Source organism: Drosophila sechellia, chromosome 2L, assembly GCF_004382195.2.
Source record: "Drosophila sechellia strain sech25 chromosome 2L, ASM438219v1, whole genome shotgun sequence".
Lineage (NCBI taxonomy): Eukaryota > Metazoa > Arthropoda > Insecta > Diptera > Drosophilidae > Drosophila > Drosophila sechellia.
Window position 1 is genome coordinate 10,894,577 of NC_045949.1, and position 26,399 is coordinate 10,920,975.

The window sequence follows — 26,399 nt, forward strand, 5'->3', positions numbered from 1 at the left end:
TGCGTCAAGAATCGATGTTTGTAATGATTATTGTCGATTTCTACGCTGTTGATATCGATGTTTAGCGGTTTCATTTAATTTGCTAATTTTCAAATAGTTATTTCGGCTTTCATGACTTATAAAATTAAGTACTTCAATAGATCACAATTAAAATTCATTTAAAAGTAAAATTATTACATTTACACTGTTTTCGTGCCACGACTAAAATCAACCGTAAAATGAGTAAAATTAATGGATTTCAAAAATAAATTATTATGAAAATGATTAAAAGATAAATAAATAAACATTTAAAAATAAAAACATTTCTTGTGTTTCTGTAATAATAAATAAATAAAATAACCGATTCAATACTACTCATTTTATGTATGGCAACGCCATTCCACCGTTTTTACCGGTAAAAATTGGGCCGCTAGCAAGTGTGACCGTGGATTGGCGGTTTTAATTAGTTTCGGTATTCTGGGTAGAAAAAGCAGCTACCTTACTGCATCCATCAGTTTTTTTTCGCAAAACTTAAGTATCTTGAAAGTAAAATATCCGTAGAATTGCACAAAATTCGCGACAAGAACGCATGGAGAACGGAGTGGAACATGGTGTGGACGAGGCAGGCGAGAACCAGGTGGTGAGCAGCTCCGATGGCGAGGGAGACTGTGATGGTGATGGAGAAGTGGAGGGGGAGGTGCTGCAGCCGCCGCCGCCGCCGCAAATAACAAACGAATGTGTGGGAGAAGGGGTGCAAGACGAGGAGGGAGAGCGTGCACCAGCTACGACGGAAGCTGTGGACGTCACTCCGGACCCTGGGCCACCGCCCCTGGACGGTGCAGCACCTGTAGCCATACTGGAGGACAACATGTGTGACAAGGATGTGGATAGCGATGCTGGCGACGAGGACAACGACGATGAGGTAAGCGAGATACCTTAAGCTATTTGAAAATGTATAATATTTCCTAATCAACCCCTTTAGACCAAGGAGAACTACGAGGGCTTCAATGGAACCGGACGCACCGTCACCCTGCAAACGCTGATGGCTGCCAATGTCCTGCAGCCGGGCCTGGGCCTAATGACCATCGAATATCTGGGCCAGAAGTTCGTTGGCGATCTGCTGGCCGACGGTAAGATCAAATCCCATGAGACTGAGACAATATTCCTCACGCCCAGCGCCTGGGCGATGCACTGCAAGCGGATCATCAATCCGGAGAAGAAGAGCGGCTGCGGCTGGGCCTCGGTCAAGTACAAGGGGAAGAAGCTGGACGCCTACAAGAACACGTATTTGCGAAAGTGCGCGCTGCAAAAAGAAACACCGCTGGATGATTGTGAACTGGGTAGGTAAAGCCCACTTGATTTATAATCCTTGCTAATTCCATCGAATCCATAGATGCTGAACGCAAGACTGACACCCCGGAGATTGTCGTCAAGCGAACCGTTTTCGCGCATAATACCGTTTCGAATCGCAACGTAGTGCAGTGAGTAGACCAAATGTTTTTTTTTTTAAGTATAGTCTTTTAGTTTAAATCTAAATGCTGGATGGTGAATATATACTAAGATTGGTATTTTAATCCAATTCTATTTACCCACAGCGACGCCAACATGTTGATTGAATCTGTGCCGTTTACTTCAGTGGGCAAACTGCAGCCCTTCCTCATCACAGTGAACTCCTCTGCCCTCCTGTTGGCGGATTTCCACTCCCACTTGACGGTGCGAGAGGTGTGCGGCTATCTTGGTGGCACCTGGGACATGAACACACACAGTGAGTTCGGCTCGGCTTGCGATTTATACTACATAGGCATTTTCTACATGTTTGGTCTTTTCAGCTCTATCCATCACTAAGACATATCCTTGTCGCAGCACGCGCTTTGATCGACAGCGAGCCGGCGAAGTGGAGCGTGATATTCAGAAGATGATGATTCAGGATCAACTGCTGTTGGTTGGATGGTATCACTCGCATCCCAAGTTTCAGGCGGAACCTACGCTGCGCGACTGCGATGCACAGTTGGACTATCAAATCAAAATGCGCGGTGCCAGCGATCTCACCTATACGCCCTGTGTCTCCCTTATTATATGTACGTGGTATTCAAATGCCCTTTTAAATTCTGTGCAAATACTTCAAGTTCGGCTTTAATCGAAAAATACATTCTACCCTACAGCCCCTTACTACGATGAGAACCCTACCCTGGAGTCGGTGGTCAAGTGTATTTGGATAGTTCCACCCAACGAGAACCGACAGTCGATGGAGTATGGCCGACCAATGCTGATGCAGTATTCGGTGCTGCCGGACAAGGAGATACCCGAGGAGGTGCGCTCTGAGATACAGTTGTGCGTGGACTACTACTCGCAGTACCGGAGCGAGATGGTCAAGTTCCGGAACATCTATAACAACGACGTTACCTACAACGAAAAGCTGAAAAACACACTCTACCCAAAGTTTCCCTCCAAGCAGAGCGATAAAGCGCTGTGGAACTGGATATGTGCAGTGCTGGATTGTGAGCAGGAAGACGACTTCATTCCACCCAAGACTATCAAGATCATCGACAATGACGAGCTGGAGGTTAAGGAGGAAGAGAAACCTGTTGTCCTCATGGATCTAAGCGGCGATGTCAAGATAAATCCGCCTAAAGAGGAGCAGTTCAATGAAGCTATGGGTGCTTTGGAGGACAGTGGGCGCAAGGTGGAGGAGGAAAATAACGCACAGGCGGATCAAAAGGCAAGTGAACTTAAGGTGATGTCGCTTCAGGAGCAGCTCTGCATGCCGTCCGGTCTGAATATGAACCCCGTGAGAATGCTATCGCCTCTGGCCACGCCCAATCCTACGAGTCTGCCGCCAGTGCTGCCCAACTTGGTAGCTCCAGTTTTGCCAGCAACGCCCAGCCAGCTGCTACCACCCCAAGTTCCCGCAGTTACTGCGCCACCTGCCATCACACCTGCAGTGACGACTTCGGCCCTGACTTCCGCTTTGAACGCCTCGCCCAGGGACAGCCCAATAACTATCCAATCGAACTCCGCCAGTCCCGCCAAGTTTGAGGTTCCAGTTAGGGCGTCACCGTCGCCCGCCAAATCGGATACCTCGTCACACGCATCCACCTCCCGCACACGCAACTCGCCTGCGCCCAGTCCGGGCAAGTTTAGCGTCAGCGATATTGCTCGGAACAGCCCCAGCATTACGCCGAACAAATATGAGGCAGCTGCAGCAGCTTTGGTGCCTCCGGCTGCCGCTTGTCTGCCCACGGCCAATGATCTGATGGCTGCTAGTTTGGCTCAGCTGGCGGGGCAGCTTCCTCCGAACTTCCTACAAGGAGACTTGGCTGCGCTATTCCAGCAGCAGCGCAAGGATTACGGCAGCTCCTCTCTAAACCAGTTGGCGGCGGCAGCAGCCAAGGTGGGTGGCTCTAAGCAAAGCAATGCCTCTGCATCGTCCGGTTTGAATGACCCCAATGTGGCAGCAGCGGTGGCTGCCTACTCGAATAGCTTCAATATGCCGCTGCCCACGGGTGTGGGAATCGGAGGCAGCGGAAACAGCAACGCCCATAGCAATAGCAAGTCCAAGTCGGAACGATCATCGAAGTCCTCGTCCTCATCCTCCTCCTCGAACTCCAGCTCAACTTCCAATTCGTATAAAACGAAATTGATGAAGGAGCTAGATGAACTAAAGAACGATCCGTTAAAAATGAGCGAGCTCATTCGGTCTCCGGAATATGCAGCACTGCTCCTCCAGCAGGCGGAAGCCCTCGGAGCCACCACCCTGGGCACCTTGGGTTTTGGATCAGACTACAGCTATCTGACAGGTGCCGGACTGGGAGTGCCTGGTGCTAACGCTCTGACTGGAGGTCAATCCTCGAACTCTTCATCCAGCAAGTCCTCGAAATCTTCGCCAGCAGCAGCAGCCGCAGCTGCTCTTAGTGCCGACTACAACAACCTTATTCAGGCATCAAAATTGCTCGGCTATGACTCCTACATGCAGCAAAGTAAGCAGAGCAACGACCTCAACGCGTTCCTGCAGCAGCATATGGCAGCTGTGGCAGCTTCCTCTATACCACCGCCTCCACAGACTGCCTCCAGTGGTAGTTCCAACAGCAGCTCGTCCAAGAAGCAGCAACAGTTACAGCAGCAGCAACATCAGCAGCAGCAGCAACAACAACAGCAGGCGGCTGCGCAAGCGGACTACACGGCACTGTTGCAGACCTACACCAAGTTGTTTGATCCCAACAACCAATTTGCAGCGGCAATGTCCTCCAACAAGCACATGGCAGGAGCCCACAATGAGCTATCCGCTCTTCTCTCATCGGGAGTTGGAGTCGGAGGAGGTGCGAGCGGAGGTGGGTCTAAGCAAAAGCAGAAGGACATTCAGAGTGATATGCTAAATCAGTTGCTGCAGCTGGAGAAGCAGGATTCGGAGATCAAGGCATTGCTTTATCGCCAAAATAAAGCTGCGGCCGACTTGGACGCCCTGTTTGCCACGCCCTCGGGAGCCGTGGTGGGCGCTGGGTCCTCAGCAAATGCCATGAAGTCGGGCAGCTCCTCCGGGAACGCTGGGGTCTCCGGAATGTCTTCACCTTCATCCCTATCCAATCAAGCAGCATACTATAATGCCTTGGCACAGGAAAAAATGCAGGACTACGCTGCCTTCTTTCAGCAGCAACATGGCAAATACGGCATACCCGATCCATTGTCAAAAACCACACTGGCCGCTAATAATATGTTCATGACTCCATCGGCGTTGTTCAAGATCCAGCAGGAATCGCTGTCGGCGATGATGATGAAACCACCGAAGTCCACGACGCCGTCATCGGCGCGTACCCGGGAATCATCGGCATCTCCTGCTTTGGAGCGTCTGACGCCCACGAAGTCGGCTAGCAGTGGCGGTAGCGGCGGCGGAGGCAGCAACTCCAACTCTGGTGGCAAGTACAACTTCAGTGCCGTGGACCTGGCCATATCGAGTGTGCCCTCGAACACACCATCACCGGCCCCCTCCGACGGTAGCAGCAGTTCTTCGCATCGACGACCCTCGCCGGACATAAGCCGCCTCTACGGAGAGTTGGCACCGCCAGGAGCGCTGCTCGGCAGCGGCGGAGTGCCCAAGAAGCGCATGGAATTCGCATCGGTGGCCGATTTGGCTGCACCGCCGCCGGCCAAGATGCCGAAAAACAACATGGGCGATGATATCTTGAATCTGTCGCACGACTAGGATGGCTGAATCGGAATCCTTGCCAGCGCAATCGAAGTCGCAGTATTTTCCCAACAGTATATATTCCCATACGTAATGCCGCGTTTGCATCCATTTGCAAATCAAAGTCGGTCATTTTAATCGCCCAATCAGTATCTCCCGGGATAATTATTTTAAAATGTTCGTCTTCTTTTTCTTAAGTTTATGAATTTCTAAAAATGTACTTTGTATACTTTGGATTAATTTTTACAACTAGGATATGCCGTGCATATCTCAATCGAAACAATCATCCTCCGTATAGATTTCGCCAGTCCTACGAGTGAATTTCCGCTTTTATTCACCACCTCACGAGCGCTGTATGTCCTTAAACGTATAATTTAATGTACTCTTACTAATTTAGGTTTAATTACCGCATAAAAGTACTTTAAGTATTTTAATATACAGACAGCGCACACATCACTGTGTATTGTATTGCCTACCGTATAAACTATAACTTTGAATCTTTGCCGCAATAAATTAAACGACTAGTTACTTAGTTTACAGCATCTGGGTTATATTCTTTGTTGCAGGATATGAACTTATTGATTTAGTTGTCAATTATCAAGTACGAATATTATAAACATTGTTTACGCTAAGCAGTATGGTTTGATATTATAAAAGTGCTCGGCTATATTTAAAGAAGTATAGCCCATTTTTAAACCAGTATAACCGCTATGCTAAGCGAATCACGTATGCTTTCCAGTGGTTCTATTTAGTTGGTAACAAAATCAAAACAATCCGCACGCATCAACAACTGGGGGGCAGGTGTTTATCTCTGGTATCATTCGCCGCATTTTAGGGGACCGGCCTTTGCACGGAGACTAGTTTCTCCGGCCAGTATTCAAAACACTCGAAATCTAGCGATGGAGAACAAGTGGCCTGACTGGTTCGAGCATATATAAGTAGGGGTCGCCTATGATCCGTAAACTTCAGTGCTTCTATAAACCGCCGGAGGAACAGACATGTCGGAATACAAGGTCTATCGCTCTATGAATATAATAATTCTGTGTTGGTGTATAAAAACGAGATAAACGAAACTTTCTGTTTCTAAAAGTTAAACAGATTATGCAGATAAGATATTAGAACAGTGTATCTATTTTTATATCTTTCACAGTAATTGTGGGATATGAGTTGGTTTTCTAAACTAATGCATTGCGTGGCAAATATATACATATGTTACCAACTTGCGTGCTTCCTAATTCCCTTCGTTGGTTATAAAAAAACAAGTTATCGACTTGAATTAGTTTATTAACTCCATTTTATTTTGTTGGTGTTTGGTGATCAAATTTGAAGAGAAATGTTACTCAAATGTATTTATTTTACATTATAGTACCTCTCGGGTTTTGGGTCTCACTTCTCATCTGAGGATGAGCGGTATCCCAACTCCTTGCCAGTGGGTCAGAACTCACCTCAAGTGTGCCCATACAAACTCTATGCGGAACAGCTATCCGGAAGTGCCTTCACTGCGCCCAGGACGGAGAATGTGCGCACGTGGCTCTACAGGAAGTTGCCCTCTGCCGTGCACCTTCCATTCCAGCCCTTCAAGGGTGCGGAGTACTTTAGGCAAAACTGGGATGAGCAGCCACCGAATCCAAACCAGGTGATTATAATAGTTAGATATCAATATAAACTTAAATATATTATTTTCCTCATGACTTAGCTTCGTTGGAAACCCTTCGATCTGCCCCCAAAGGATGGAAAAAGTGTGAACTTTGTGGAAGGCTTGCACACGGTTTGTGGAGCAGGAGATCCCAGATCTCGTCATGGTCTTGCCATACACATTTACTCCTGCAACAGCTCAATGGATAACTCGGCTTTCTACAACAGCGATGGTGACTTTTTGATTGGTAAGATGATCAGTTGTTATCCTTGAATGTTAGAATGTAACTCATATTTTAAATCATTGCTTTAGTGCCCCAGCAAGGAGTCCTAGATATAACCACAGAGTTTGGAAGGATGTCTGTCGCTCCAAATGAGATCTGCGTTATACCACAAGGAATACGATTCGCTGTAAATGTGGATTCTCCTTCTAGGTAAGCAAGAAGCTTACATAATGATCACTGAAATTAGTCCATTACGGTTTTTTAGGGGCTATATCCTGGAGGTCTATGATGGTCACTTCCTTTTGCCAGATCTGGGTCCCATTGGTGCTAATGGTTTGGCCAATCCTAGAGATTTCCAGACTCCTGTGGCGTGGTTCGATGATCGTGATGTAAAGGGTAAATATCAGCGCATGTTTAATAATAAATTAAAAAGTGATTATGAAATATATTCTTTTAAAAGACTTCCAGGTGATTTCGAAATTCCAAGGTCGCCTCTTCGTGGCCAAGCAAAATCACAGCGTCTTCGATGTGGTGGCTTGGCATGGTAACTATGTGCCCTTCAAGTACGATCTGTCCAAGTTCATGGTGATCAACTCGGTTAGCTTTGACCATTGTGATCCCAGCATATTCACCGTGCTCACTTGTCCCAGCTTACGAGCTGGAACTGCCATAGCCGACTTTGTGATCTTTCCACCCCGCTGGTCAGTGCAGGAGCACACCTTCAGGCCACCCTATTATCACAGTAAGTGCACAAGGTACTATCATTTCCATCTCATGGTCATCTTTATTGTTAGGGAACTGCATGAGCGAGTTCATGGGCCTGATTCTGGGCAAGTATGAGGCCAAGGAGGATGGCTTTGCAGCTGGAGGAGCGACTCTCCACTCCATAATGACGCCACATGGTCCAGATGTCAAGTGCTTTGAAGGTGCCTCAAATGCCAAGCTGGTGCCGGAACGCGTAGCCGAGGGAACTCAGGTGGGTTGGATCATTGATAGTCTGGAGTGAGGCTTAGTAACCTAGTTATGCACTTCCTTGAAGGCCTTCATGTTCGAATCCTCTCTAAGCTTGGCCGTGACCAAGTGGGGCGAGGAGACTTGCCAAAAACTGGATGCCGCATACTACGAATGCTGGCAGGCGCTGAAGAACAACTTTCAAATAACTAAAAATTAGCATATTTAACTGAAACAAAACACGCTATGATAAAATTACAATTAATTTTATTAGTAAATGTTGTTAATTGGGAGAAATCCATTCGGAGAACTGAGTACCTATTTCATTGGATGTAAAATATAAATAATTAAAAGACTAAGCTTTGTAACTGGACGGAAAAATTGAACTGCAATGTGTTATGATGGAGTATTTTTCTGGAATTTGTGGAATAATGTAAAATATTGTAAAAGAGATGCTGCGAATTCGGCAACACATAAACCGCAATGGACGCCAGTAATTTACATCGATCAAGGAGCTTAAAGATAAGTATATAGAATTGAATCCTTATAGTCTAAATGTGATACTAGGCGCTGATCGAGGACCTCGATTATTAAACACTTGGCTGCTGTTCAATCGGCAAACACATAATTGATTGCAGTTGACCTGCGCGGGTTCACTGATCTTTGGAAACTCGGATGTTCCATGTGAATTAGTCACATTGTCGTCCGATCGACGGCTATATAAACACTTGGTGTCACAATTGCAGGATCCCAATCTGTAGTTATTTGGAGCCGGACTACAATATTGGTGTATTGAGACCTCCATGCTCTCTCGCGTCCCAGAGCAGTAGGTGTCCAAAGTATCCACGGTGCTAATCAGATCCGGCGTTAACTCGGGTTGCTGACGTTTGGTCAGCCAATAGGTTCGCATGTCGCCTTTGCCCTAAGGATAATATTGAACATGATTAACTCGTAGGAATCTTTTGTAATTAAAAATACCTTTATGCTGGTCAGACCCCTTTCAATGCACACATAGCTACCGATCAGCTGGAGCAGCTGGTAGGTGGCTTCGGATATATGAATTCTCATGGAGTCACCGGTGCTCTCCATCCGACTTGCTGTGTTCACCGTGTCCCCGAATAGGCAGTATCTGGGCATCTGATTGGGGGATAAGATGTACTTCAGATATATTATATATATCATGGAATAACCCTTCTTTCTTGCCTTCTGACCCACCACTCCTGCTGCACAAGGACCAGAGTGAACTCCGATGCGTAGCTGAACTGTTTCGGTGGGCTTGTGCCTGATCTTCAGATTTCCCACCGTCTCTAAGAGATGCAGAGCCAGTGAGGCTATCTCCCCAGCATGACGGCTTCCATTCTGCAGTGGTAATCCGGACACAACCATATAGGCATCGCCAATTGTCTCAACCTGAAATGGAAATGAGTTTCTAACAAAATATTCACTTGTGTATGTGGTTACAAACCTTATAGACATCATAATTGGATATTATCGAGTCGCAACAGGTGTACCAATCGTTCAGCATCTCCACCACCTCAAAGGGAGTGCTGGTGGTGCAGAGTTCGGTGAATCCCACTATATCACTGAACAATATAGTGACACAGTCGAAGCACTCGGCCTCGACAGGATCTCCTCGCTTCAGAAGTTCAGCTACAGGTCTGTAGTAGATGGAATTATAAATGATATATTATAGAGCTATTGAACCAATCACCTTGGTAGCATCTGATAAAGGAGCATATCTGTTTTCTTCTTCTCTTCGTACAGCAAGTTAGTACGCTCCTGAACCAAACCCTCGAGATTGTAAGCATATTTCTCCATTATCGATAGCATATTGTCGAATATGTTGGGTTTTCTGGAATGTGAGAGTTAGATAACGAAAACCGTATCACATATTTGGTGCTTACAAGCCAGCCTGAAGCTCCTTCAAATGCATGCGAACCAGTCTGATATCGGGCCTGACCTCGGGATCTTCATCCCAGCACTGGCACAAGCATTTACGAATGTAGTCCGGAATGTCCAAGTGAGTGTGCGTCAATGCAGGTCGGAATACTCCGTGCTGCAGCATTTCCGGACACTTGACAAACTGAATTATTTCTGCAGCGGCACAACATATATGTATTTTATGCATCTATATAATCGTAGTAGTTAATACTCACCCTCCTTCGAGTAGGCCGTGTCACCCCAAGGTCCTTTGCGGCCAATCATCTCGTAGAGCAGAATGCCAAAGGAATAGACGTCCCCCTTTTGGGATCCGCGTCCTGGTCGGTAGGCGTCCCTCAAAAGCTCCGGCGCCATGCAGAGGGCACGTTTCAGTTCCAGTTCACTCCTGCAAGCGTCATAAAACATTATCAAGTAAAGTTCGATGACTTTTTTATATTTTATGAAAGGATTTTCCAGCTTAGAACGGCAGTGTGGTACTTATTTATTCTCTAGTAGTTTTGAACCAAAAGTAAAGTGAACGAAAGATCAATAAAACCGGACAAATGTACTTACTTGTTGGGCTCTTCTTGTCCAGCTTTCAGCTCGTGCAGTCCAAAGTCCGAGATTTGACAAACCCAACGGGAGTCGATGAGGCAGTTGCTGGAACGCAAGTTGCCATGGGATATAATCTCCGAGTCGTGCAGGTAGATCATTCCCTTAAGTATATCGGACACGAGGGAGGAGATGAACATGTGGTCCAGGTGCAAATCTTCGTTGGCCAGCACGTCCTCCAGACTGCCACGTGCACAGTAAGTGGTGAAGATGATCACGGATCCGTGATCCGTGGACGCTCCAATAAAGTTAATAATATTTTCATGTCGCACCTGAAGGATTAAGTTATTGAAATGCATTTTGTCTGATTTTAGCTTAGGTGTTTTACCTCTCGCATCAGTTTTAGTTCCTTGCGAATTGATCGGGTAATGTCTACGCTCTTCTTGTGTATCTTTTTCATGGCCACAATATTGCCACGAAATAGAGCTGCTCAGTAGGTTAGATCTATTAACTATTACTATCTATTATTATAATTTAAAACCATGTTACCTATATTTGTAAAGGACCGCTTGTTGGGCTCACCAACCACTAAAATGCTTTGACGGCAGATTTGAAACTAAAATGTTGATATTTAAAACAAAAATAATCGTAATAAAATTATAAATATGTCACCTACAATATTCTTATTGGTGGGATTGTTGTATTCGCCGAGATTTATGACGGTCACATCCTTCATGTCCACTTTCCACAAAAGACCTGCCAGAGTCTGTTCATACCTGTAATGCCTTCAAAATAGATACATTTAAATATTAATTGATTTATTTAAAGCATGAAATTATACTTGATTAGCAGAGCAATAGCCACAACAACAACGAGGGCACAAAGTGGACCTGATACCAGGTACCGCCAGTCGAGTTTCTTTCGGGGACACAGTTCGCCATGAAAACCACATAGGGGTTCTGCGAGCGGAGGACGACCATTCAGCCACTGGATGGGTCTATCGTTCTTTATGTAGCGAAATTCCTTGGGATTTCAATATTGTTATTAGATAGTTAGTATGTAACTTCTTGTTAACTCACTGGAATAACAGAGTTCTTGTCGTAGGCAAAGAACCCAACTGGCTGCATGGACATCTTGGCTAGAGAACCTATCGAGGTTCCACTGCCCATATCGTTTTGCAGAGTGATGACAGTGTAATTACCCTCAGCATCGCCATTAGAGTCTATGTAAACCTAGAATATGATAAATTAGGTTAGATTAAATGGTTAATAAGGATTTAATGATATACTTACATCAAATCCTTGTATGGAATGATAGGACCTGTTGAAAATGTGACTCATTACCAGGTTTCCATCGTAAATATCACCGCCCAGTCTTAAAACTTCTGTTATAGCTCGAACATAGATCATAACACTGTCGTAAAGATGTAGGCCATATATGGGGACCTATCCATATAGAAAGTAATTAAATGGTTAAAAATTAAATGATATCATGAATAAAAAAATGGAAAGTTTTAAAAAAAATATCCCATTTTCCTACCGATATGTTGTCAAAAACACGTTGATGATATGGCACCAGAAATGGAGTTTTTCGCGCATAATCTTTTATTTTCGAACAAATGTCGCTGCAAGCATAAATGTTGAAAAATAAATAAGTTGTTCTATAAATTATTTCAAATATTTATTCGGCATGCAAAGGATAAACGTCAATTTAATCTTTCTACATATTTAGGGAAATTATCACATAGGATCCACTCGAATGTTTTTAGTATTATCACTTATAGAAACGCTTATTAAATCAATGAAATTATACATCTTTATCTTTTTCTATTGGAATACTCTAAACCCATGCTTTAAATTAGACACTACTTTGAGCAAATGAAAAACTCCAAGAGATTTGTAAAAAACTATCAGCTTAATAATCGATTAACAATTGTTAGAAAGACGCAACAAAAATACGCACAGTTAGATAACTAAGAGTCAGATAAATTACCGAATATGGGGGTTTTGTGGATATGTCATGCTTATTTTTATAACTGAACGAAATGAGATTTTGTCCAGCGATTTGCTCTTTTCTTTTCTAATATAAGGATCTAAATAATCTGGAATAGATGGTGCATGCATTAGAATTCTAGCTCGGACTGCCGATCCGCACAGTTCACTTACTACGTTCCATAATGTTCACCCTTCGATTGGAGTCGTAGATCTCGTCGTCCACGGAAACCACGATATAGTCCCCACTCTCGAGCAGCCGTCGATTCTGGAGTCCTCGCACAAAGTCCACCATGGCAATGTGCTCCCCAATGAACACATAGACTGTAATGAGGATTTCGTTATATATACATATATAAAAGTTATGTCAACTTAAGTCAACTTACTGCGAGTTGTGGCATAGGTTTCCTCAATAATTTTATCGATCTGCGAAAGTGTCTTTGTGGTTGGTATGTAGTCCGAAATATATTTAAAGTGACTGATGGTAAAGTTCCTTGCTTCCGCCAATTCCTGTTTCAAAAATCTTAATTAAGTTCGAATATTCTTGACATTAGACTCACCTGAATGGCACGGGCTACATCCGAGCCCCAAATCGGTTTCGAGCTGACTACTATGGAGAACTTATTCCAATGGAAGGCGTTCAACAGACTGATAACACTTTTTGAGACCTATAAAAACATAATTCCTTTTTGTAATAAGGTTAACTGGGATTTTATTAGGAAGTTACCTTGGAAGCCGGCGCTAAGGTTCTTGCAAAGGTGTGAAATGTACTTTTGTTTGAGACAATTGGATCGGAGCATTTCTAGGGAATAAAAAAAAGATACTATATATGTGCAGCAAGTCTTAAAAAGTTTCATTACAATTGTTATTGCAAAACTTTCTAAGAAATTTTAACTGTAAACCTACAGGTCCAAAATAGCAAATGTAATTTGTGCAACTGGGCTCTAAAGTTGTGTAGTGTCTTTTGTATACAAAAGCAATTTATATGGCTTTTGGTTTGTTGCACTTGTTTATAGCAATGGGCAAATAAATTGTGAATCAATCTACCAAGCAAGAACAATCTTCGTAAACTGTGACAAAATAGTCTTTCATAAGTAAAGGGCAAAGGGTGCAACTCTTGCATTGAACACCGGTGACCCAGATTTGAGTAATGGGTCTACTAACGAAGGATAGCATTGGTGTGTTCCAGGCGGAGGCCAGCAGCGCCTCTGTAGTGCAGCTCTCGTCGGGACCGATGAATGCGGTCACGCCAGCTTCCCGCATCTGTGTCATCGCCCTGGAAACGGAAACGGAAGCAGAAGCGGCAACGTCAACGGCAACCGGAAAAGAGCGATATTTCAGATGTCAACTGATACATGAGTTATTTAACGTAATAGCAGCCGAATGAATTACCTCAAAGGTTTCACGCGGTACGCGCTCATCTTGTGACCAATGTCAACCGGTTTGAAAGCCAACTTCTTGCCCGGCAATAGGTTGGGATTCTTGTTCACATCCTCGATGGCAAGCGGCAGTCCGCCCAGCGTCACCTAATGTAAATAAGGCCAATTAAACTCAGCGATGAGTAGTGAATAATAACACCAGATCCTGCAACTCGGGATGCTCTCCCCACGCCAAATGGCTCTTAATTTATTCATGTTGTGCCAGCTGTGGAGGACCAACGTAAAGCATAACATAGCAATGGAAAACACTATTATGTGCACTTGGTTTCACCCGAAGGGTGTGGCTAATTTAAAAAATAAATAATAAATTTAGCTTATCCGAATGAAGCTCGACCTTTACTAATTTCAAGAGAAGAGATTTCACAAAGTTGAAAGCAATTTTTATAGAATTCGACAGAAATTCCAGGATGTTAAATTGCATTTCCTTTGCCTTTGGTCAGTTATATTAAAAATGCCTAAACTAAACTTTATTAAAATTCCATTTGCTGCATTAATAAAATGTACACGATAACATTGCTTATATCAACTAAAAAAAATTTCCAATTCGTAGTGATCTAATACTCTCCCACACAATAGAGATTAATTTTTTGAAAATGCTTGTGGGTGGGTACCCCAAACCTTTCACTCGGTGAGTATAATCATCTCAAATCCGAGCAGTTCATTGATTCCCCGGACGTAGGACCGCAGCTCGTGGTCTCTGCTCTCAATGTGCCTGTCAGCCAGCATCTGGAGATTGAGTCTCACAACCGAGACCAAGCTAGTAATGGCCAGGATTAGCAGGTAGGTCCACAGCACAAAAGCCAGGATGACGTGCTGCAGACAATTGTCGGTCTCTAAGCACACCTCCTTCGCAAGAAACTCCCACAAATGGCAAGGGAATAGGCTTAGCCCCTGGGCCACCTTCAAGGCCCAGGGCACAATCATCACGGGACTACATTGTTGCCACACGGACAAGCCAGCTGTTCGCAGCCTGCGGAAGAAGCACCCGAGGGGTCCTTTGCTGGGCAGGTGTATCAAACCGTAGCCGTAGAACATGGCACCCATGGCAAAACCGGAAAACAATGGACTCCAGGCAAGCTCCGCTAGTTCGGCCCCCAAAAACACTCGGGTCATAGGTCGCTGGAGCTCCGGCGATTGGTCAATTTGGATTTGAACTTCCAGCAGCGACAGCATTAGGGTCAATTGGAGCACCGTGAAAATGCAGAGGCTGCGATGCGAACGAATCACGTTGGACATATAATCACGCATTTTTAAAACGAAAAAATATAAGATCTTTGAATTTTTAGGGAAATTAGGCCAGACAGGTGCCGAAACTGGTTCTAGCTCAATTTTTTTTGTTGCGGATCCCATGGGTGTACCATAAAAAAAGTTCGATTTAAAAAAAAAGGTTTCCTTATAAATTTGTTAAATTAATTTAATAACTCAAAAAGTTTCCCCTTCTTAAATCGAAAAGTTTATTTCCCTATCAAAATCAAAAAATTTGAACACATTTTTTTTCTATCTCCGACCTCGTTGAATAATCATTCAAAAAAGGCTGTGAAAATTTCCAACACATGTACATACATACATGTATATACATATAAAATCATTAAAAAGTCTTTAAGGTTCAAAACTTCAAGTAATCGGAATCCTTGGTAACCATTCATTTCGGTTAGAAGAGATTTAGAAAAACCATATGTTCACAAGATTAATTAAGCTTTTTAATTTCAGTGAAAATTGTGGTTTACAGATTTAAAGATTTCGAGCTTACCCCACTCCTGTCACTTAATTTAAATTATATTTTTGGAAAGGGAAAATACTGAAGCTTTCGCTTATCGCAGCGCGATACTCTGCACAAAATATGTTTGCTGGGATTTTGTTAAGCTGTTCTTATCATTTTAAGGAGCGCATAAAAACACTATTTGTTGCGTGCTCGTTGCTGTATAAAGAAAACAATTTTTTTACTTGTTAACTTTTAAATTAAACCTTAAAGAAAATAAATTTGTAGAATTTTCCAGATCCTAATTGAAATTTAAGTTTAATGAGTCAAAAACCATAATCTATTAGAGCACTTTATATAGTATATTAAATGGGTTATAAGAGCAATTAAAATCCTGAATTGTTTTGTGGTTTTTCCCCAATGATTTCGATGGCAGTTATTATTCAAACAGTTAAAATGTGTTGTTAAAAAATAAATTGTTAAATCTGGGCTTTGCAATGGTTGACTTCATTTATAAATTATGAAAATCGTGGCGTATTTACGAATTTTATTTAATCCGAGTGCTATTAACAACATTGAAGCGTTTTAATGTAAAACTCTTAAAGTACTCCAGTTATCTCTCATTAAGAGAATTTAAATCCGATAGCTTGTTAAATTCGTAACCTTATAATTAAGCTACTTAACGCAAAATTGTATTTTTCTAAAGGAGATTCTTTAAGTTCGTGCTGTGAAGTCACTGGAAGTGTTGCAGACTTCATTAATCTGATAAAAAGCATTTAGTATTGATTGAAAATATAAATATAAATAATTGATTAATTATATTTCATTCGCATCATGTTTTGTCTGATATGGATAATCAAATTTAAGTGACAAAAATTACTGAAGTGATTGAAACCAACAAACTTAAAACGCCAAAGAAAAAGCAAAAAATCTGTAAGCCTAATTAACAGGCCTATGAACATCCCTATAATTTTAAAGCTGTCATTAATTATCTTGTACCGAAATTAACTAATTGCAATTAAAACGTATATTGTAGTTGGTGACTCCGTTCCTCATGAGAATGTATACTCCCAAGGGTCTTTTTTACACATTTTTAAATGAAATTGCTCCCTTGCTCTATATTTCATTTTGTTAAGAAGGGAGCAAGAAGCACATCCGTATAATATATGAATATGAATTACTTACGAAGCTGTCATAGTAACTGAGGAAAAATGCTGAGATGAGGTTCAAACTACAGTTGGTTCCAATTAGTTTAAAAATGCAGGCATTAAGCCCTTCTTAAATATGTTTATCTTTGAAGTTAGCATAGAGGAATAAGCCCGGACTTAAAATTAAACTCAACGCGATGGAAAAGCAAAAGCCATTCCACCTCAGAATACGAGAATTTATATTGGTCGCTATAGTTGCTATTCTTTCCTTTTTTTATTGCCATGAAAGTTCGTCATATTGTATATTCCACAATAATTGACTTCCGTGCCTAACAGTAATAGGATAAAAAAATAAGATTTTAAAGTTAAAGTATTTTGATAAATCCTATTACATTCCTGCTTTTCTAACCATTAAGGTGCTGTCTTCCATTCTTTATAACCAATTAATATTTATTTAATGCTCTGAAGGCTAATTTACTCAGGAATGAGATTGTGCCAAGGGGAATTATAAATGCAAGATAAACAAATGGTAGAAGGTTCTACATTTACATGAAAAAGCTTACTTTCTGCAATACAAATAAATATTTGTGGCATAATTATACAATTTCTGTACAATTCAGTTAATACAGTTGGAATATAGTTTAATTTATGAGCATCCGATAAATGGACAATGGATCTCAATAAATGCCAAAAATACATATTTTTATGATTCACATTTATTTCTGTATATCTCACATGTCCGAAAAGGACAAAAAAAAAAAAAAAATTTAAATCGCTTGGCTTTTGCCAATTTATGAAGCGGAGCAGGACTCTTGATGGATTTGCTTTTAAGCTTTGTATTTGGTTAGTAAATAAATGGAAGCCATGAGCACACTACTACCAGCATTTTGCCTTTTTCCGGGTTCCAATTAAGTTCGGTATAAAAGAAAATAGAAATAGAAAAGATTACCGGCCTATCAATGGGATATAAAAGAAATGCATTTATCTCCATTGTTCCCTATTTTTATTCATCACAGAACAGATAACCGCTATCAATCCTCATCGAAAAAACATCAGAAAATCAAAACAAGTTGAGCAGGAAAAGTTTTGGGAAACTAGTTCGAATTGGAAACACTTTACCTTATCTACTAATGGGCCAACAATTTTCACAGAGAAGTTTTTATTTCTTAAATAATTTAGCTGCGTTTAATTTTATAATAATTTGAAAACATATACATGTACCACTTTTATATAACAACTTCCTTTTTAAAAACAAGATATTTCTAGATGCTGTACCATTAATTTTCACAAATTAAATTATTTGATCCGTTTAGCCAGCTTATAATCCCTAGCGTGGTAAGAGTATTTTAGCCAAATGCCCCAAGGGACACATGATGTGTTTGATTAGGGCAACAGAATAGTCCCTTCAATCATCGTGCTGAGCCATAAATGTTGGCATATTTTTGGGACAGGATGCGTTGACTTGTGCTCCAAAATGAGATAGCCATTTGAATTGCAAATGTCACAGGTCGATTAATTATGCATGCACATACACAATTACCACAAGACGAAATTCACAATTAATTTCGATAATTTTGCACGAATTTAAAACCGTCTTAACAGTTTCCCGATCTTCACGCCTCTTCACTCACTCGCATCTGAGAATATTCAGCCAGGAATCCAATATTTATCGTATCCGACAGTCGGCGCATGGAGGAGGCGGTGGCTCCGGCGGCCAGAGGATTGTTCCGCTGACAGCCGAACAGGAGGAGCACAAGGATGCAGAAGAATGCAGCGGCGGAGGCGCAAGGACCTGGCATCCTCGAAGGCAATAAAGTTTTATTTCACACGCAACTGAAACTGACACCGACACGGCAACTGACAATTCCAGAATCCGACCCCACTGTATCAAACTGACTTTGGAGCACTTAATGGTCGTGGATTTTCACATGGTCACGGAAGCACTAGATGCCCCAGCGAACAGCAGATGTCATTTGTTTAGTCAAATCCCATGGCTCGTTTATCCCAACAGGTGTGCGTATATCTCAGCCTGAGAGTTCAACTTGTTGCTCCGCTTTTCCGTGCTCCGTGCCGGCAAATCAACGCGCCCGTAGTCCGTGGAAGACTGTGTTCGTGTTATCCGTGGACCTGCTTTTATAGCCTCCGTGCTTCGTGTGCCTCGGCGTAGTTCGCATTGGTTCCGGACTCCCGATCCGAAGAGAAGCAGTGGGTGGTTTTTGGGTGGCCAGCAGGACGCGCCTGAATTAAGTGGTCTATGAATGACAGCATCGGCAGAGCCTCGGGGATCACGAGCGGGACAAGTGGGCGTCTGATGCCGTTGGTCAGTTGGACAATTCGACAGGATGCTAAGGACTTTGTTTATTTGTTCCTCTTGGCAGCCAAAAATGATTCGTTTCAAGTTTAGAGTGACCCCAGTGATGACTTGACCGAACATCACGGGTGTTGAGCACATTTCGTTTCCTGTTCCTGATTATCATCGAGCCAATTTTCATTCCCCAAATTGCAATAATACATCCTCATGCAGTCTGACAGTCAATTATGGGAATAATCTTCTGTTTTTTGGGCTGCCGAATTGCGTAGCAGGCTTTGGGTTTTCAGGACTAATGGTCCTGGCAGCCTTTTAATACTTTTGTTTGTTGACGAGTCTTCCGACGTTATTGTGCATAAATCTTTTTAAACCCTAACTTGACATATTAAAGTGCTTGAGCTTCGTGCAACAAAATGGCGGATAAACAAGGAATGCTTAACCTATATTCTATTGTGAGAGTAAGAACACCCTTTATCGTGCTGCGTTGTAGATTTTCAAGTTCAAGGACAGCGAACTGTGAATTTCCGTGGCTATTTTCGAGCTTGCCGGCGTAATCCGTAATCCAAGCTTAACTGGCCGCAAAGGGGTGGATGTGGCTTTTAGTCGGAACTCGAATGGGGGAAATGCTTTGGCTTATTGTACCGAGAATTGCGGAAACTGAGACTTATTTTGAATAGAGGTCTTTCCTGTTAACATTAATTACGTTTTGACAAATATCTCCATTCCTTTGGTTTCGATTTCCAATTTAAGAAGCCATTAGGACTCTCAACGGGCCTTACAACACAGGCTATCGTTTGCCTAGCACCTGTCTTGGGTTTTAATTTGTAATGCCATGTGAGAAGTAATTTGCTAAATAAATTTGCGATACAGTGCGGAACAGCGTTGTTATGCCATAAGTAATTGTAAAGACTCATTTTTAATCCATTGCTAAGAGCACATAAACTTTAACGGATAATATTTAAAACAATTTAAGTTTTAGTTTTTAAAAGTATCTCGAATCTATGAAGTTAATGCACTCAAATTTCTTCAAGTGTAATTGTACTTAGGCATATCGCACTGTAACCATACACCCATTCACATTGTATTTGAATATTCACCTTCTATTTGTTTTTTGCGTTTCCAAAGGTCCAAGTTCAATTTCAATGCCGACTCACAATTTGATTCCAGTTGAGCCGACATGTAAGCTGATTGAAATGAAAATTTAATTTTAACTTCTCCTCGTTTCCAATGGTAAGTTACTCCTTTTGTGAGTTGTCCATAGAAGCAAGATTATGTGACCATGACAACTTCACGTTTGCAGAAGATAATACGGAATTGGCAACGAGCTGGCACTTTCTGTGGCGTAAATTATGCATTGACAGGATAAGTTCCTCTTTCCATTGAAATTAAGACAGGACATGAGAAAATGGGTATTGAACTTTCGCAATTGAGTTAATACATTTAACCTCACTTAATATTTAATTTCACAACCATTTTCCAAATCTATTTTCACCACATAAATCACGTATATTCTCATATTTGTCATAAATTGCTACATCATTTCAATATGTAAACCATTTTCAGCCGGAAAATATTCTTTTATTGATATTTGTCAATAACTTCCTCACTTCCAGGGAAAAGAAATTCAGTTTGATATAACATTTTTGTCTATTATATGAACTTCTATTGTGTGATTTTGTTTCTGCTGCAGTTGAATCAGAATAAATAACATATTAGTGGTCTTTATAAAATTTGTTAAATTGTTTAAGAATATCAAGTGGATATCAAGCACCATAAATGAACTTTCACCTGGCAATGTTGGTTCAGTTGAACGTATTCGCACATGTTGAAGATTACGACACACAAAAGTTGGCAGGAAAGTTCACTCAAACTCTGCTTTTCCTTGAATGGCTATATAAAATCAACATTAAACTTGCTCTCTGTGAAAAGCCATGATTTTTTATTAAAATACCAAAAGTCAGTACGAAATGTGGAAAATAAGGCGGCATACGTCCATGTCCTTTGCAGCATTTCAATACTTTGAAATGGTAACTTTCTAGGAATAATAATATACATTTATAAATATTTGGATTTAAGAAAATTATTCTTCTTTTCATTTTTACTTGTGTATTTTGGTCTTTGCGTTGATTTATATTTCTGGTTGTAAACTTATTTATAAATGCTGATTAACGAATTTAGAATGTGCTCATGGTTGTGAATATTCGATTCCCTTCACTGGTAATGGGCGAGTGCCTCCTTGTTGATAACGCCCGCATAACTGGTGTACTTCGGCGAGGTTCCATTGAGGGCGATGAACTGCTCCGCCACCTCCACGGCAACACGGACCTGCGCCTCCGAGGTGCTCGCGCCCAGATGCGGCGTGGCCACCACCTTGGGATGACTTATGAGGGCCTTGGTGACCGCAGACTTTGGCGGCTCCTCGGGATAAACGTCGAAGGCCGCGCCGGCCACTTTTCCACTCTCAAGGCCATCGAGCACGGCCTGCTCGTCGATGATGCCGCCTCGGGCCACATTCACCACCTTGACGCCCTGTTTGCACTTGGCCAGTGTCTGCGCCGATATGAGATCTAAAGTGATTCAGCAAAGAAATCTATATAGTTCCGCTTGAATCTTCTTTTTTACAGCTCTTAAATATTAATCTCTCATAAAAGGCAAATTTTATAATTTGCAGGAAGTAATCTATCAATGCGCGACTTACTTCTGGTGGCTGGAATCAGCGGCGTGTGCACGGTTATGTAGTCCGCCAGTGGCCAAATCTCCTCCAGCGTCATCTTTTCGATGCCCGCCGCCTTGGCCTCCGCCTCCGTGGTGATGGGATCGTAACCAATAATCTGCAAAGCACTCAGGGTTCGATTAAAATTCCACAGTAAGTAAATACCCCATCTAAACGCACCCGCATGCCCCAGGTCTTCATCCGAATGGCGACCTCGCGTCCAATGCGTCCCAATCCGAGAACGGCCAGGGTTTTTCCATACAGCTCTGTGCCGGCATAGAGCTTCCTGTCCCAGCGACCCTCCTTCATGCTCTGGCCGGCTGGGACGACGGGACGGGCCAAGGAGCCAATTAGGATGCACGTCAGCTCACAGGCCGAAATGGAATTGCCACCCGGAGTGCTGAAAGCGACCAGAGTTTAGTTAAACATTCCCTAAATGCCTCGGTAGACACTGGCTGTTGCGCTAAGTTGAGCGTTTCTGGTGGGCAAATGGGTGGCGTTTGTTGTGACTAGACAGCATTATGCAAATTCCGCCAAAAAAGAATTGGTTGAGAGGTGGGAAATATGGCAATTTTCGCGCTTGGCTACCAGTATTCCAGGCCATCTGACATGGATGTGGCCAAGCCAGCACTCACCACCCACAACCCTTAGCCACCCAAACACCCACGCAACTCCATCGACACTCGTCGTCCCTTAATTATGCGTGTCAAACGGCGTCAATTGACCCAAGTCATGGGTATTCTGCCAATCCTGCGACTCGGAATGCGCATAATTATTTGGGCGCTGCGCCATCGGAGATTACACTATGCTACACACCATAAAACACTGCTAGTTTGAATACCCATGCCTATGACCATTATTATTTTTATTGAGATTACCCCAATTTTACTGAACAGTAATGAATTCAATGTTTCTTTGCTATTGATGAATCTGCCATAAAGGGCTACATAAATTCATTTCCGCGAACAACAAATCAATATTATTGTTCCATACATCAGAACCAGTGTAAAATTCCAAATAAACATGAACTATAAACAGAATGCTAAAATATCTATGAAATATAGTACATGGCAAGAGCTCTAATTAACCATAAATAAGTACTTTGTACTGTTTGTATTTTCTATATCAGTACCCTCATAAATGATTCAGACTTTCTACTTCAAATATAAGTTGGTCTTGTGGCATAGTGTTCGTGGCTACCCTTTTCCCGCCGTGCAATGCACCGGGGGCTTACGGAGCACTTACTTCAGGACAACGACATTTTGCGCCGTGGCTGCGGGAACATCGATGTTGTCAACACCCGCCCCCGCCCGGCCAACGACCTTCAGGCTGCCGGATCCGGCGGCCAAAACTTCCGCGGTTATTTTCGTATCCGAGCGAACGATGGCTGCGTCGAAATTCTGAAATGCGGTGTAATTTAATAATTGGCAACTGTGTAAATATAAATATTTGTCATATAATTTCTAATTAAATTTAACTCATTTCGCTGGTCATTCTCGATGGATTCCATCACAGCTTTCACCTGAAAACGTGATTGATACCACCTAGCGCCTGTACTTTATCATAAACAAAAGCGATTTGTCTGGCATATTTATGTTTCTGGCTAAGATTATTGAACCTCTTAATATTTGCCGGCAATTTGCGCTCTTACTGGAAACAATTTATTTAATGTTGAGGCAACATCGTCTGATCGGCCGTTTGATTGATAAAAACTATTGGTCCGATAATAATAAATGGTGAAAACAATGTCTGGCCCAATTATACACAGCAGATTATTGCCATTTAAAAGTAATAGTTTTTTTTGGTAGAATAAAATCTAAAATTGCATTCCGAAAAGTGGAATGAACAAGAGAGAATGATATAGTCGAGATACTCGACTAGCAGATACCCGTTACTTAGTTTGTGAGAGTGCGAACGTAAAATTACTACGATTCTTTGGTATATCGATAGAAATTGTCAAAAAAAATGTTAATATTTTCATACGCAAATATATAATCATACTACTATTTACTTTATATGACTTCCTGCTACCTGTTACATAGTTTTCAAAGAATATAGTATACCCATTTACTCCAGGAGTAACGGGTATAAAAAACAAGTTGGTCTGCTTAAATTCTTTTTCTCTCTGCGAACGTGAAAAATATTTATTTGTCAAGTACTTATTTTCTGACCCTTGCAATTTGTATTTTTGTTATTCAATAAAATGCCCAATTAAAAGTATTTGTCTCTAAATCATAAAATTCAAAACATGCATTCGTGCCCATACAGACATGAATCGGTTTAACTAATTGAGACAAACATGCTTGTCAGAATCTAAAGCTGTTTTCTTGCAACAGAAAACAAATTTAAATAAATTATGAGAGTAATTGATTTTGATTTGAAGAAGCCACAATATATATATTTTTTAAATTATTGTTTATTTAATCTTTAAAACTGCAGTGAAAATATTCTCATATGCTTAATGGTTTAATGTTTGGAGACATAAGATTTATAAAGGCTTTCTATGTTCAATAACAATTTATAAAGGTTTTTTGTGTTCAATAACAAACAATAACAATTATGTTTAAAAAAGGGGTCAATTCCTTATCATTAGTTGTAACTTAGTTAATTAAAAGTACTTTATAATAGAATGAGATAAGAATCTCCATACTGCAGTAGTTTTAAAATATACTTTCAAGTTGATGTGCTAAGATTGCTTAGTTACAGACTAATTAAAATGTTATTATTATGTAACGCCCACGCGTACTATCATATACACATACATATACAATCCACCCCCCATATCTCAGCTCATTGCACATGTTTTTAAACCGCACTTGAATCATTTGAAAAGCTTTCATCCCAGCGACTTATCTCGTTTATATGCATGTGAACGTATGTATGTGTGTTTACTTATTTCTCTGTACTGAAATCCCTAAGCCACTTACCTTAACTTCCTGACACAGTTCCTCCACGGGGAGCTTCAGTTTGTAGGTAACCTTGTCAAAAAAGAAGAGAAATATATGGTCAACAACGTTGATTAAATTGTGCAATCAATTAAATGCACCTATTTTCTGTTTGTTCACTTCTAAGCGCTTTTACATGCTTGCAAATTCACATACAGTGTGTACTCGATGATTAAATAGATAGCTTAATTGAATTCAATCTTATATTTAATTACATTACTTTAGTTAAATAGTTTAAATATATTACAAAATTGTTTCCTTTTGTCTTAAGTAAATTTTCTGCGTGGTTGTAGACAGTTTAATAATTATTTCCATCCGAGGGCGTTCTGTACTTTTGAGCACTTGTATGGGTGTAAGCTCTTGCTTACTCCAACAAATAATCGACTGTCACGTCAGGGGACTGGGGAGCCTTACCTTAATCCCATGCTGTTCCAGCAGCTCCACGCAGGATTTGTCCACAGCATCGCAGACCAGCACTTTCTTTATATTGAGGGGCATATTTGGGTGGCTAAAGAATATACACTGAACAATCTGGACAACCGGTCGATTGCGTTAATTTTTGCAAATTACTTTCCGCAACTCACGATCTGCGCCGCCGAGCAAACAAATTGAACTGACTTCGAGAGCGGGTTCCTCAGGCCATCGAACCTGACTTTAAATGACTCTCGCCGTTGCAGTGCGATTGTTGTTTTTGTTGCGGCTGATAACCAAAACCGCATGAGAGGATCGGAGAGCGCCATTTGGATCTCAAAGTTCTCTCCTTCTCATCACGCGATTTGTTCTTCGTGAGTGTGAGTGTGTGTGAGTTGTTTTCGATTTTTGCCCGCAAAACAACAATTTTAACCCACGGACGACCCTGTGATTAAAAATGATTTTAATATTTCAGCTTTTGTAAAAAATATTGCAAGCTTGCTAACTTTAATTAAATGTATTATACTAATATTTACTTTATGATAGGTACTTACCCATATAATAAAATTCACGACGAATAGATAAGACTGTATTTATTTTTAATATTTTTATTGTATTTGCTTTTATTTGCAATTTAGCTTTCATTTAACTACGTATTTTCCAAAAACATATTGTGAACAACATTTGAATGCGGAAAATGAAAACGAAAACAACAAAATGTCGTCAAGGTGATGGCAGGTATTCATCCTTAACATTAAATTAAAGGAATCTTACAAAGTTGTTAACAAAATAATTAGGTAACAAATTGAAATATCATTAACTATTTACATACAATTTTTGAAAATTGCTGATTGGATTTTAGTTACCGTTTTTCTCATTTTTTACAATATGTATATGTTTTGTATGTATAAAATATTCTATATAAATTGGGAGCGGTGTTGATATTTCCACCAATAGTTCATTTTTATTTTTCCAGGGTATTCGGTGTGGGGGGATCTTTGGTTAATAATATATTGATTACGGAAATTTCATGCGTGCTCTTGTCAATCTTTCCAGTTCAATTAGGTATTTAGGCTAAAAAAATAAGGTTTGCTTTTCTTATTTAAGTGGCTTGAAAAGTAGAGAAGTTATTACCGCTAAATTTAATTATATATAGGCGTATCTTTAAAGTTTCAGTATGCTTGCTATAAAACTTGTTTGTATGTTTGTGTTTTTGTTTTTATAGTTTACTAGAGTGTCAACAAATCGAAATTGCTTGGTTTGGTTTTCATTTGTTTTTAATAATCGGAAATAAGAGTTTATTAT

At 41.3% G+C, this 26,399-nt stretch overlaps 5 protein-coding genes across 8 annotated transcripts; 2 read left to right on the forward strand and 3 right to left on the reverse strand.

Moving 5' to 3' along the window:
- Positions 1-456: 456 nt before the first annotated feature.
- On the forward strand, positions 457-5,700 carry LOC6612129 (MPN domain-containing protein CG4751). The gene is made up of 6 exons (XM_002036610.2): positions 457-901; positions 962-1,319; positions 1,373-1,460; positions 1,575-1,744; positions 1,809-2,057; positions 2,142-5,700. The coding sequence occupies exons 1-6, from the start codon at positions 569-571 to the stop codon at positions 5,174-5,176; spliced, it is 4,233 nt and encodes a 1,410-aa protein (XP_002036646.1). The 5' UTR covers positions 457-568; the 3' UTR covers positions 5,177-5,700.
- Positions 5,701-6,067: 367 nt separating this feature from the next.
- On the forward strand, positions 6,068-8,341 carry LOC6612130 (homogentisate 1,2-dioxygenase). The gene is made up of 8 exons (XM_002036611.2): positions 6,068-6,171; positions 6,525-6,794; positions 6,855-7,041; positions 7,107-7,227; positions 7,283-7,413; positions 7,478-7,759; positions 7,812-7,993; positions 8,057-8,341. Exons 1-8 carry the CDS (start codon positions 6,157-6,159, stop codon positions 8,186-8,188), a joined length of 1,320 nt encoding a protein of 439 aa, XP_002036647.1. The 5' UTR covers positions 6,068-6,156; the 3' UTR covers positions 8,189-8,341.
- LOC6612131 (guanylate cyclase 32E) lies at positions 8,219-21,060 on the reverse strand. Of its 4 annotated transcripts, none has more exons than XM_032714088.1 (24): positions 20,977-21,060; positions 18,349-20,915; positions 13,824-13,957; positions 13,596-13,707; positions 13,159-13,233; positions 12,992-13,099; positions 12,818-12,941; positions 12,606-12,755; positions 12,433-12,541; positions 11,980-12,064; positions 11,733-11,885; positions 11,520-11,672; positions 11,282-11,463; positions 11,117-11,225; positions 10,990-11,056; positions 10,829-10,926; positions 10,462-10,772; positions 10,125-10,294; positions 9,873-10,062; positions 9,680-9,820; positions 9,434-9,626; positions 9,172-9,378; positions 8,947-9,105; positions 8,219-8,890 (listed from the first exon to the last, which is right to left on the reverse strand). In XM_032714088.1, exons 2-24 carry the CDS (start codon positions 18,514-18,516, stop codon positions 8,513-8,515), a joined length of 3,576 nt encoding a protein of 1,191 aa, XP_032569979.1. In that variant the 5' UTR covers positions 18,517-20,915; positions 20,977-21,060; the 3' UTR covers positions 8,219-8,512. The 4 variants fall into 4 exon arrangements, with proteins under 4 accessions (XP_032569979.1, XP_032569981.1, XP_032569978.1 ...); XM_032714090.1 differs by having other exon boundaries at positions 18,349-20,709; positions 20,814-20,978; XM_032714087.1 differs by having other exon boundaries at positions 18,349-19,834; positions 20,123-20,978.
- On the reverse strand, positions 13,992-15,840 carry LOC116800223. The gene has a single exon (XM_032714091.1). The coding sequence runs from the start codon at positions 15,218-15,220 to the stop codon at positions 14,492-14,494; it is 729 nt and encodes a 242-aa protein (XP_032569982.1). The 5' UTR covers positions 15,221-15,840; the 3' UTR covers positions 13,992-14,491.
- Positions 21,061-21,132: 72 nt separating the features above from the next.
- LOC6612132 (D-3-phosphoglycerate dehydrogenase) lies at positions 21,133-25,296 on the reverse strand. The gene is made up of 6 exons (XM_002036613.2): positions 25,098-25,296; positions 24,666-24,716; positions 22,984-23,138; positions 21,919-22,138; positions 21,724-21,856; positions 21,133-21,592 (listed from the first exon to the last, which is right to left on the reverse strand). Exons 1-6 carry the CDS (start codon positions 25,179-25,181, stop codon positions 21,237-21,239), a joined length of 999 nt encoding a protein of 332 aa, XP_002036649.1. The 5' UTR covers positions 25,182-25,296; the 3' UTR covers positions 21,133-21,236.
- Between the last annotated feature and the right edge of the window lie 1,103 nt (positions 25,297-26,399).

Coding starts and splice junctions, on each gene's coding strand:
- LOC6612129 (XM_002036610.2), top strand. CDS start 569: ATGGAGAACGGAGTGGAACATGGTGTGGACGAGGCAGGCGAGAACCAG. Junction 902..961: donor ACGAGGACAACGACGATGAG/GTAAGCGAGATA, acceptor CAACCCCTTTAG/ACCAAGGAGAACTACGAGGG. Junction 2,058..2,141: donor CTGTGTCTCCCTTATTATAT/GTACGTGGTATT, acceptor TCTACCCTACAG/CCCCTTACTACGATGAGAAC.
- LOC6612130 (XM_002036611.2), top strand. Junction 6,795..6,854: donor AGCCACCGAATCCAAACCAG/GTGATTATAATA, acceptor CTCATGACTTAG/CTTCGTTGGAAACCCTTCGA. Junction 7,228..7,282: donor AATGTGGATTCTCCTTCTAG/GTAAGCAAGAAG, acceptor ACGGTTTTTTAG/GGGCTATATCCTGGAGGTCT.
- LOC116800223 (XM_032714091.1), bottom strand. CDS start 15,220: ATGGGATCCGCAACAAAAAAAATTGAGCTAGAACCAGTTTCGGCACCT.
- LOC6612131 (XM_032714088.1), bottom strand. CDS start 18,516: ATGCCAGGTCCTTGCGCCTCCGCCGCTGCATTCTTCTGCATCCTTGTG. Junction 13,100..13,158: donor CCTTAGCGCCGGCTTCCAAG/GTAACTTCCTAA, acceptor ATGTTTTTATAG/GTCTCAAAAAGTGTTATCAG. Junction 9,379..9,433: donor CCAATTATGATGTCTATAAG/GTTTGTAACCAC, acceptor TTTCCATTTCAG/GTTGAGACAATTGGCGATGC.
- LOC6612132 (XM_002036613.2), bottom strand. CDS start 25,181: ATGCCCCTCAATATAAAGAAAGTGCTGGTCTGCGATGCTGTGGACAAA. Junction 23,139..24,665: donor AACTGTGTCAGGAAGTTAAG/GTAAGTGGCTTA, acceptor ACCGCATTTCAG/AATTTCGACGCAGCCATCGT. Junction 21,593..21,723: donor GCTGATTCCAGCCACCAGAA/GTAAGTCGCGCA, acceptor GAATCACTTTAG/ATCTCATATCGGCGCAGACA.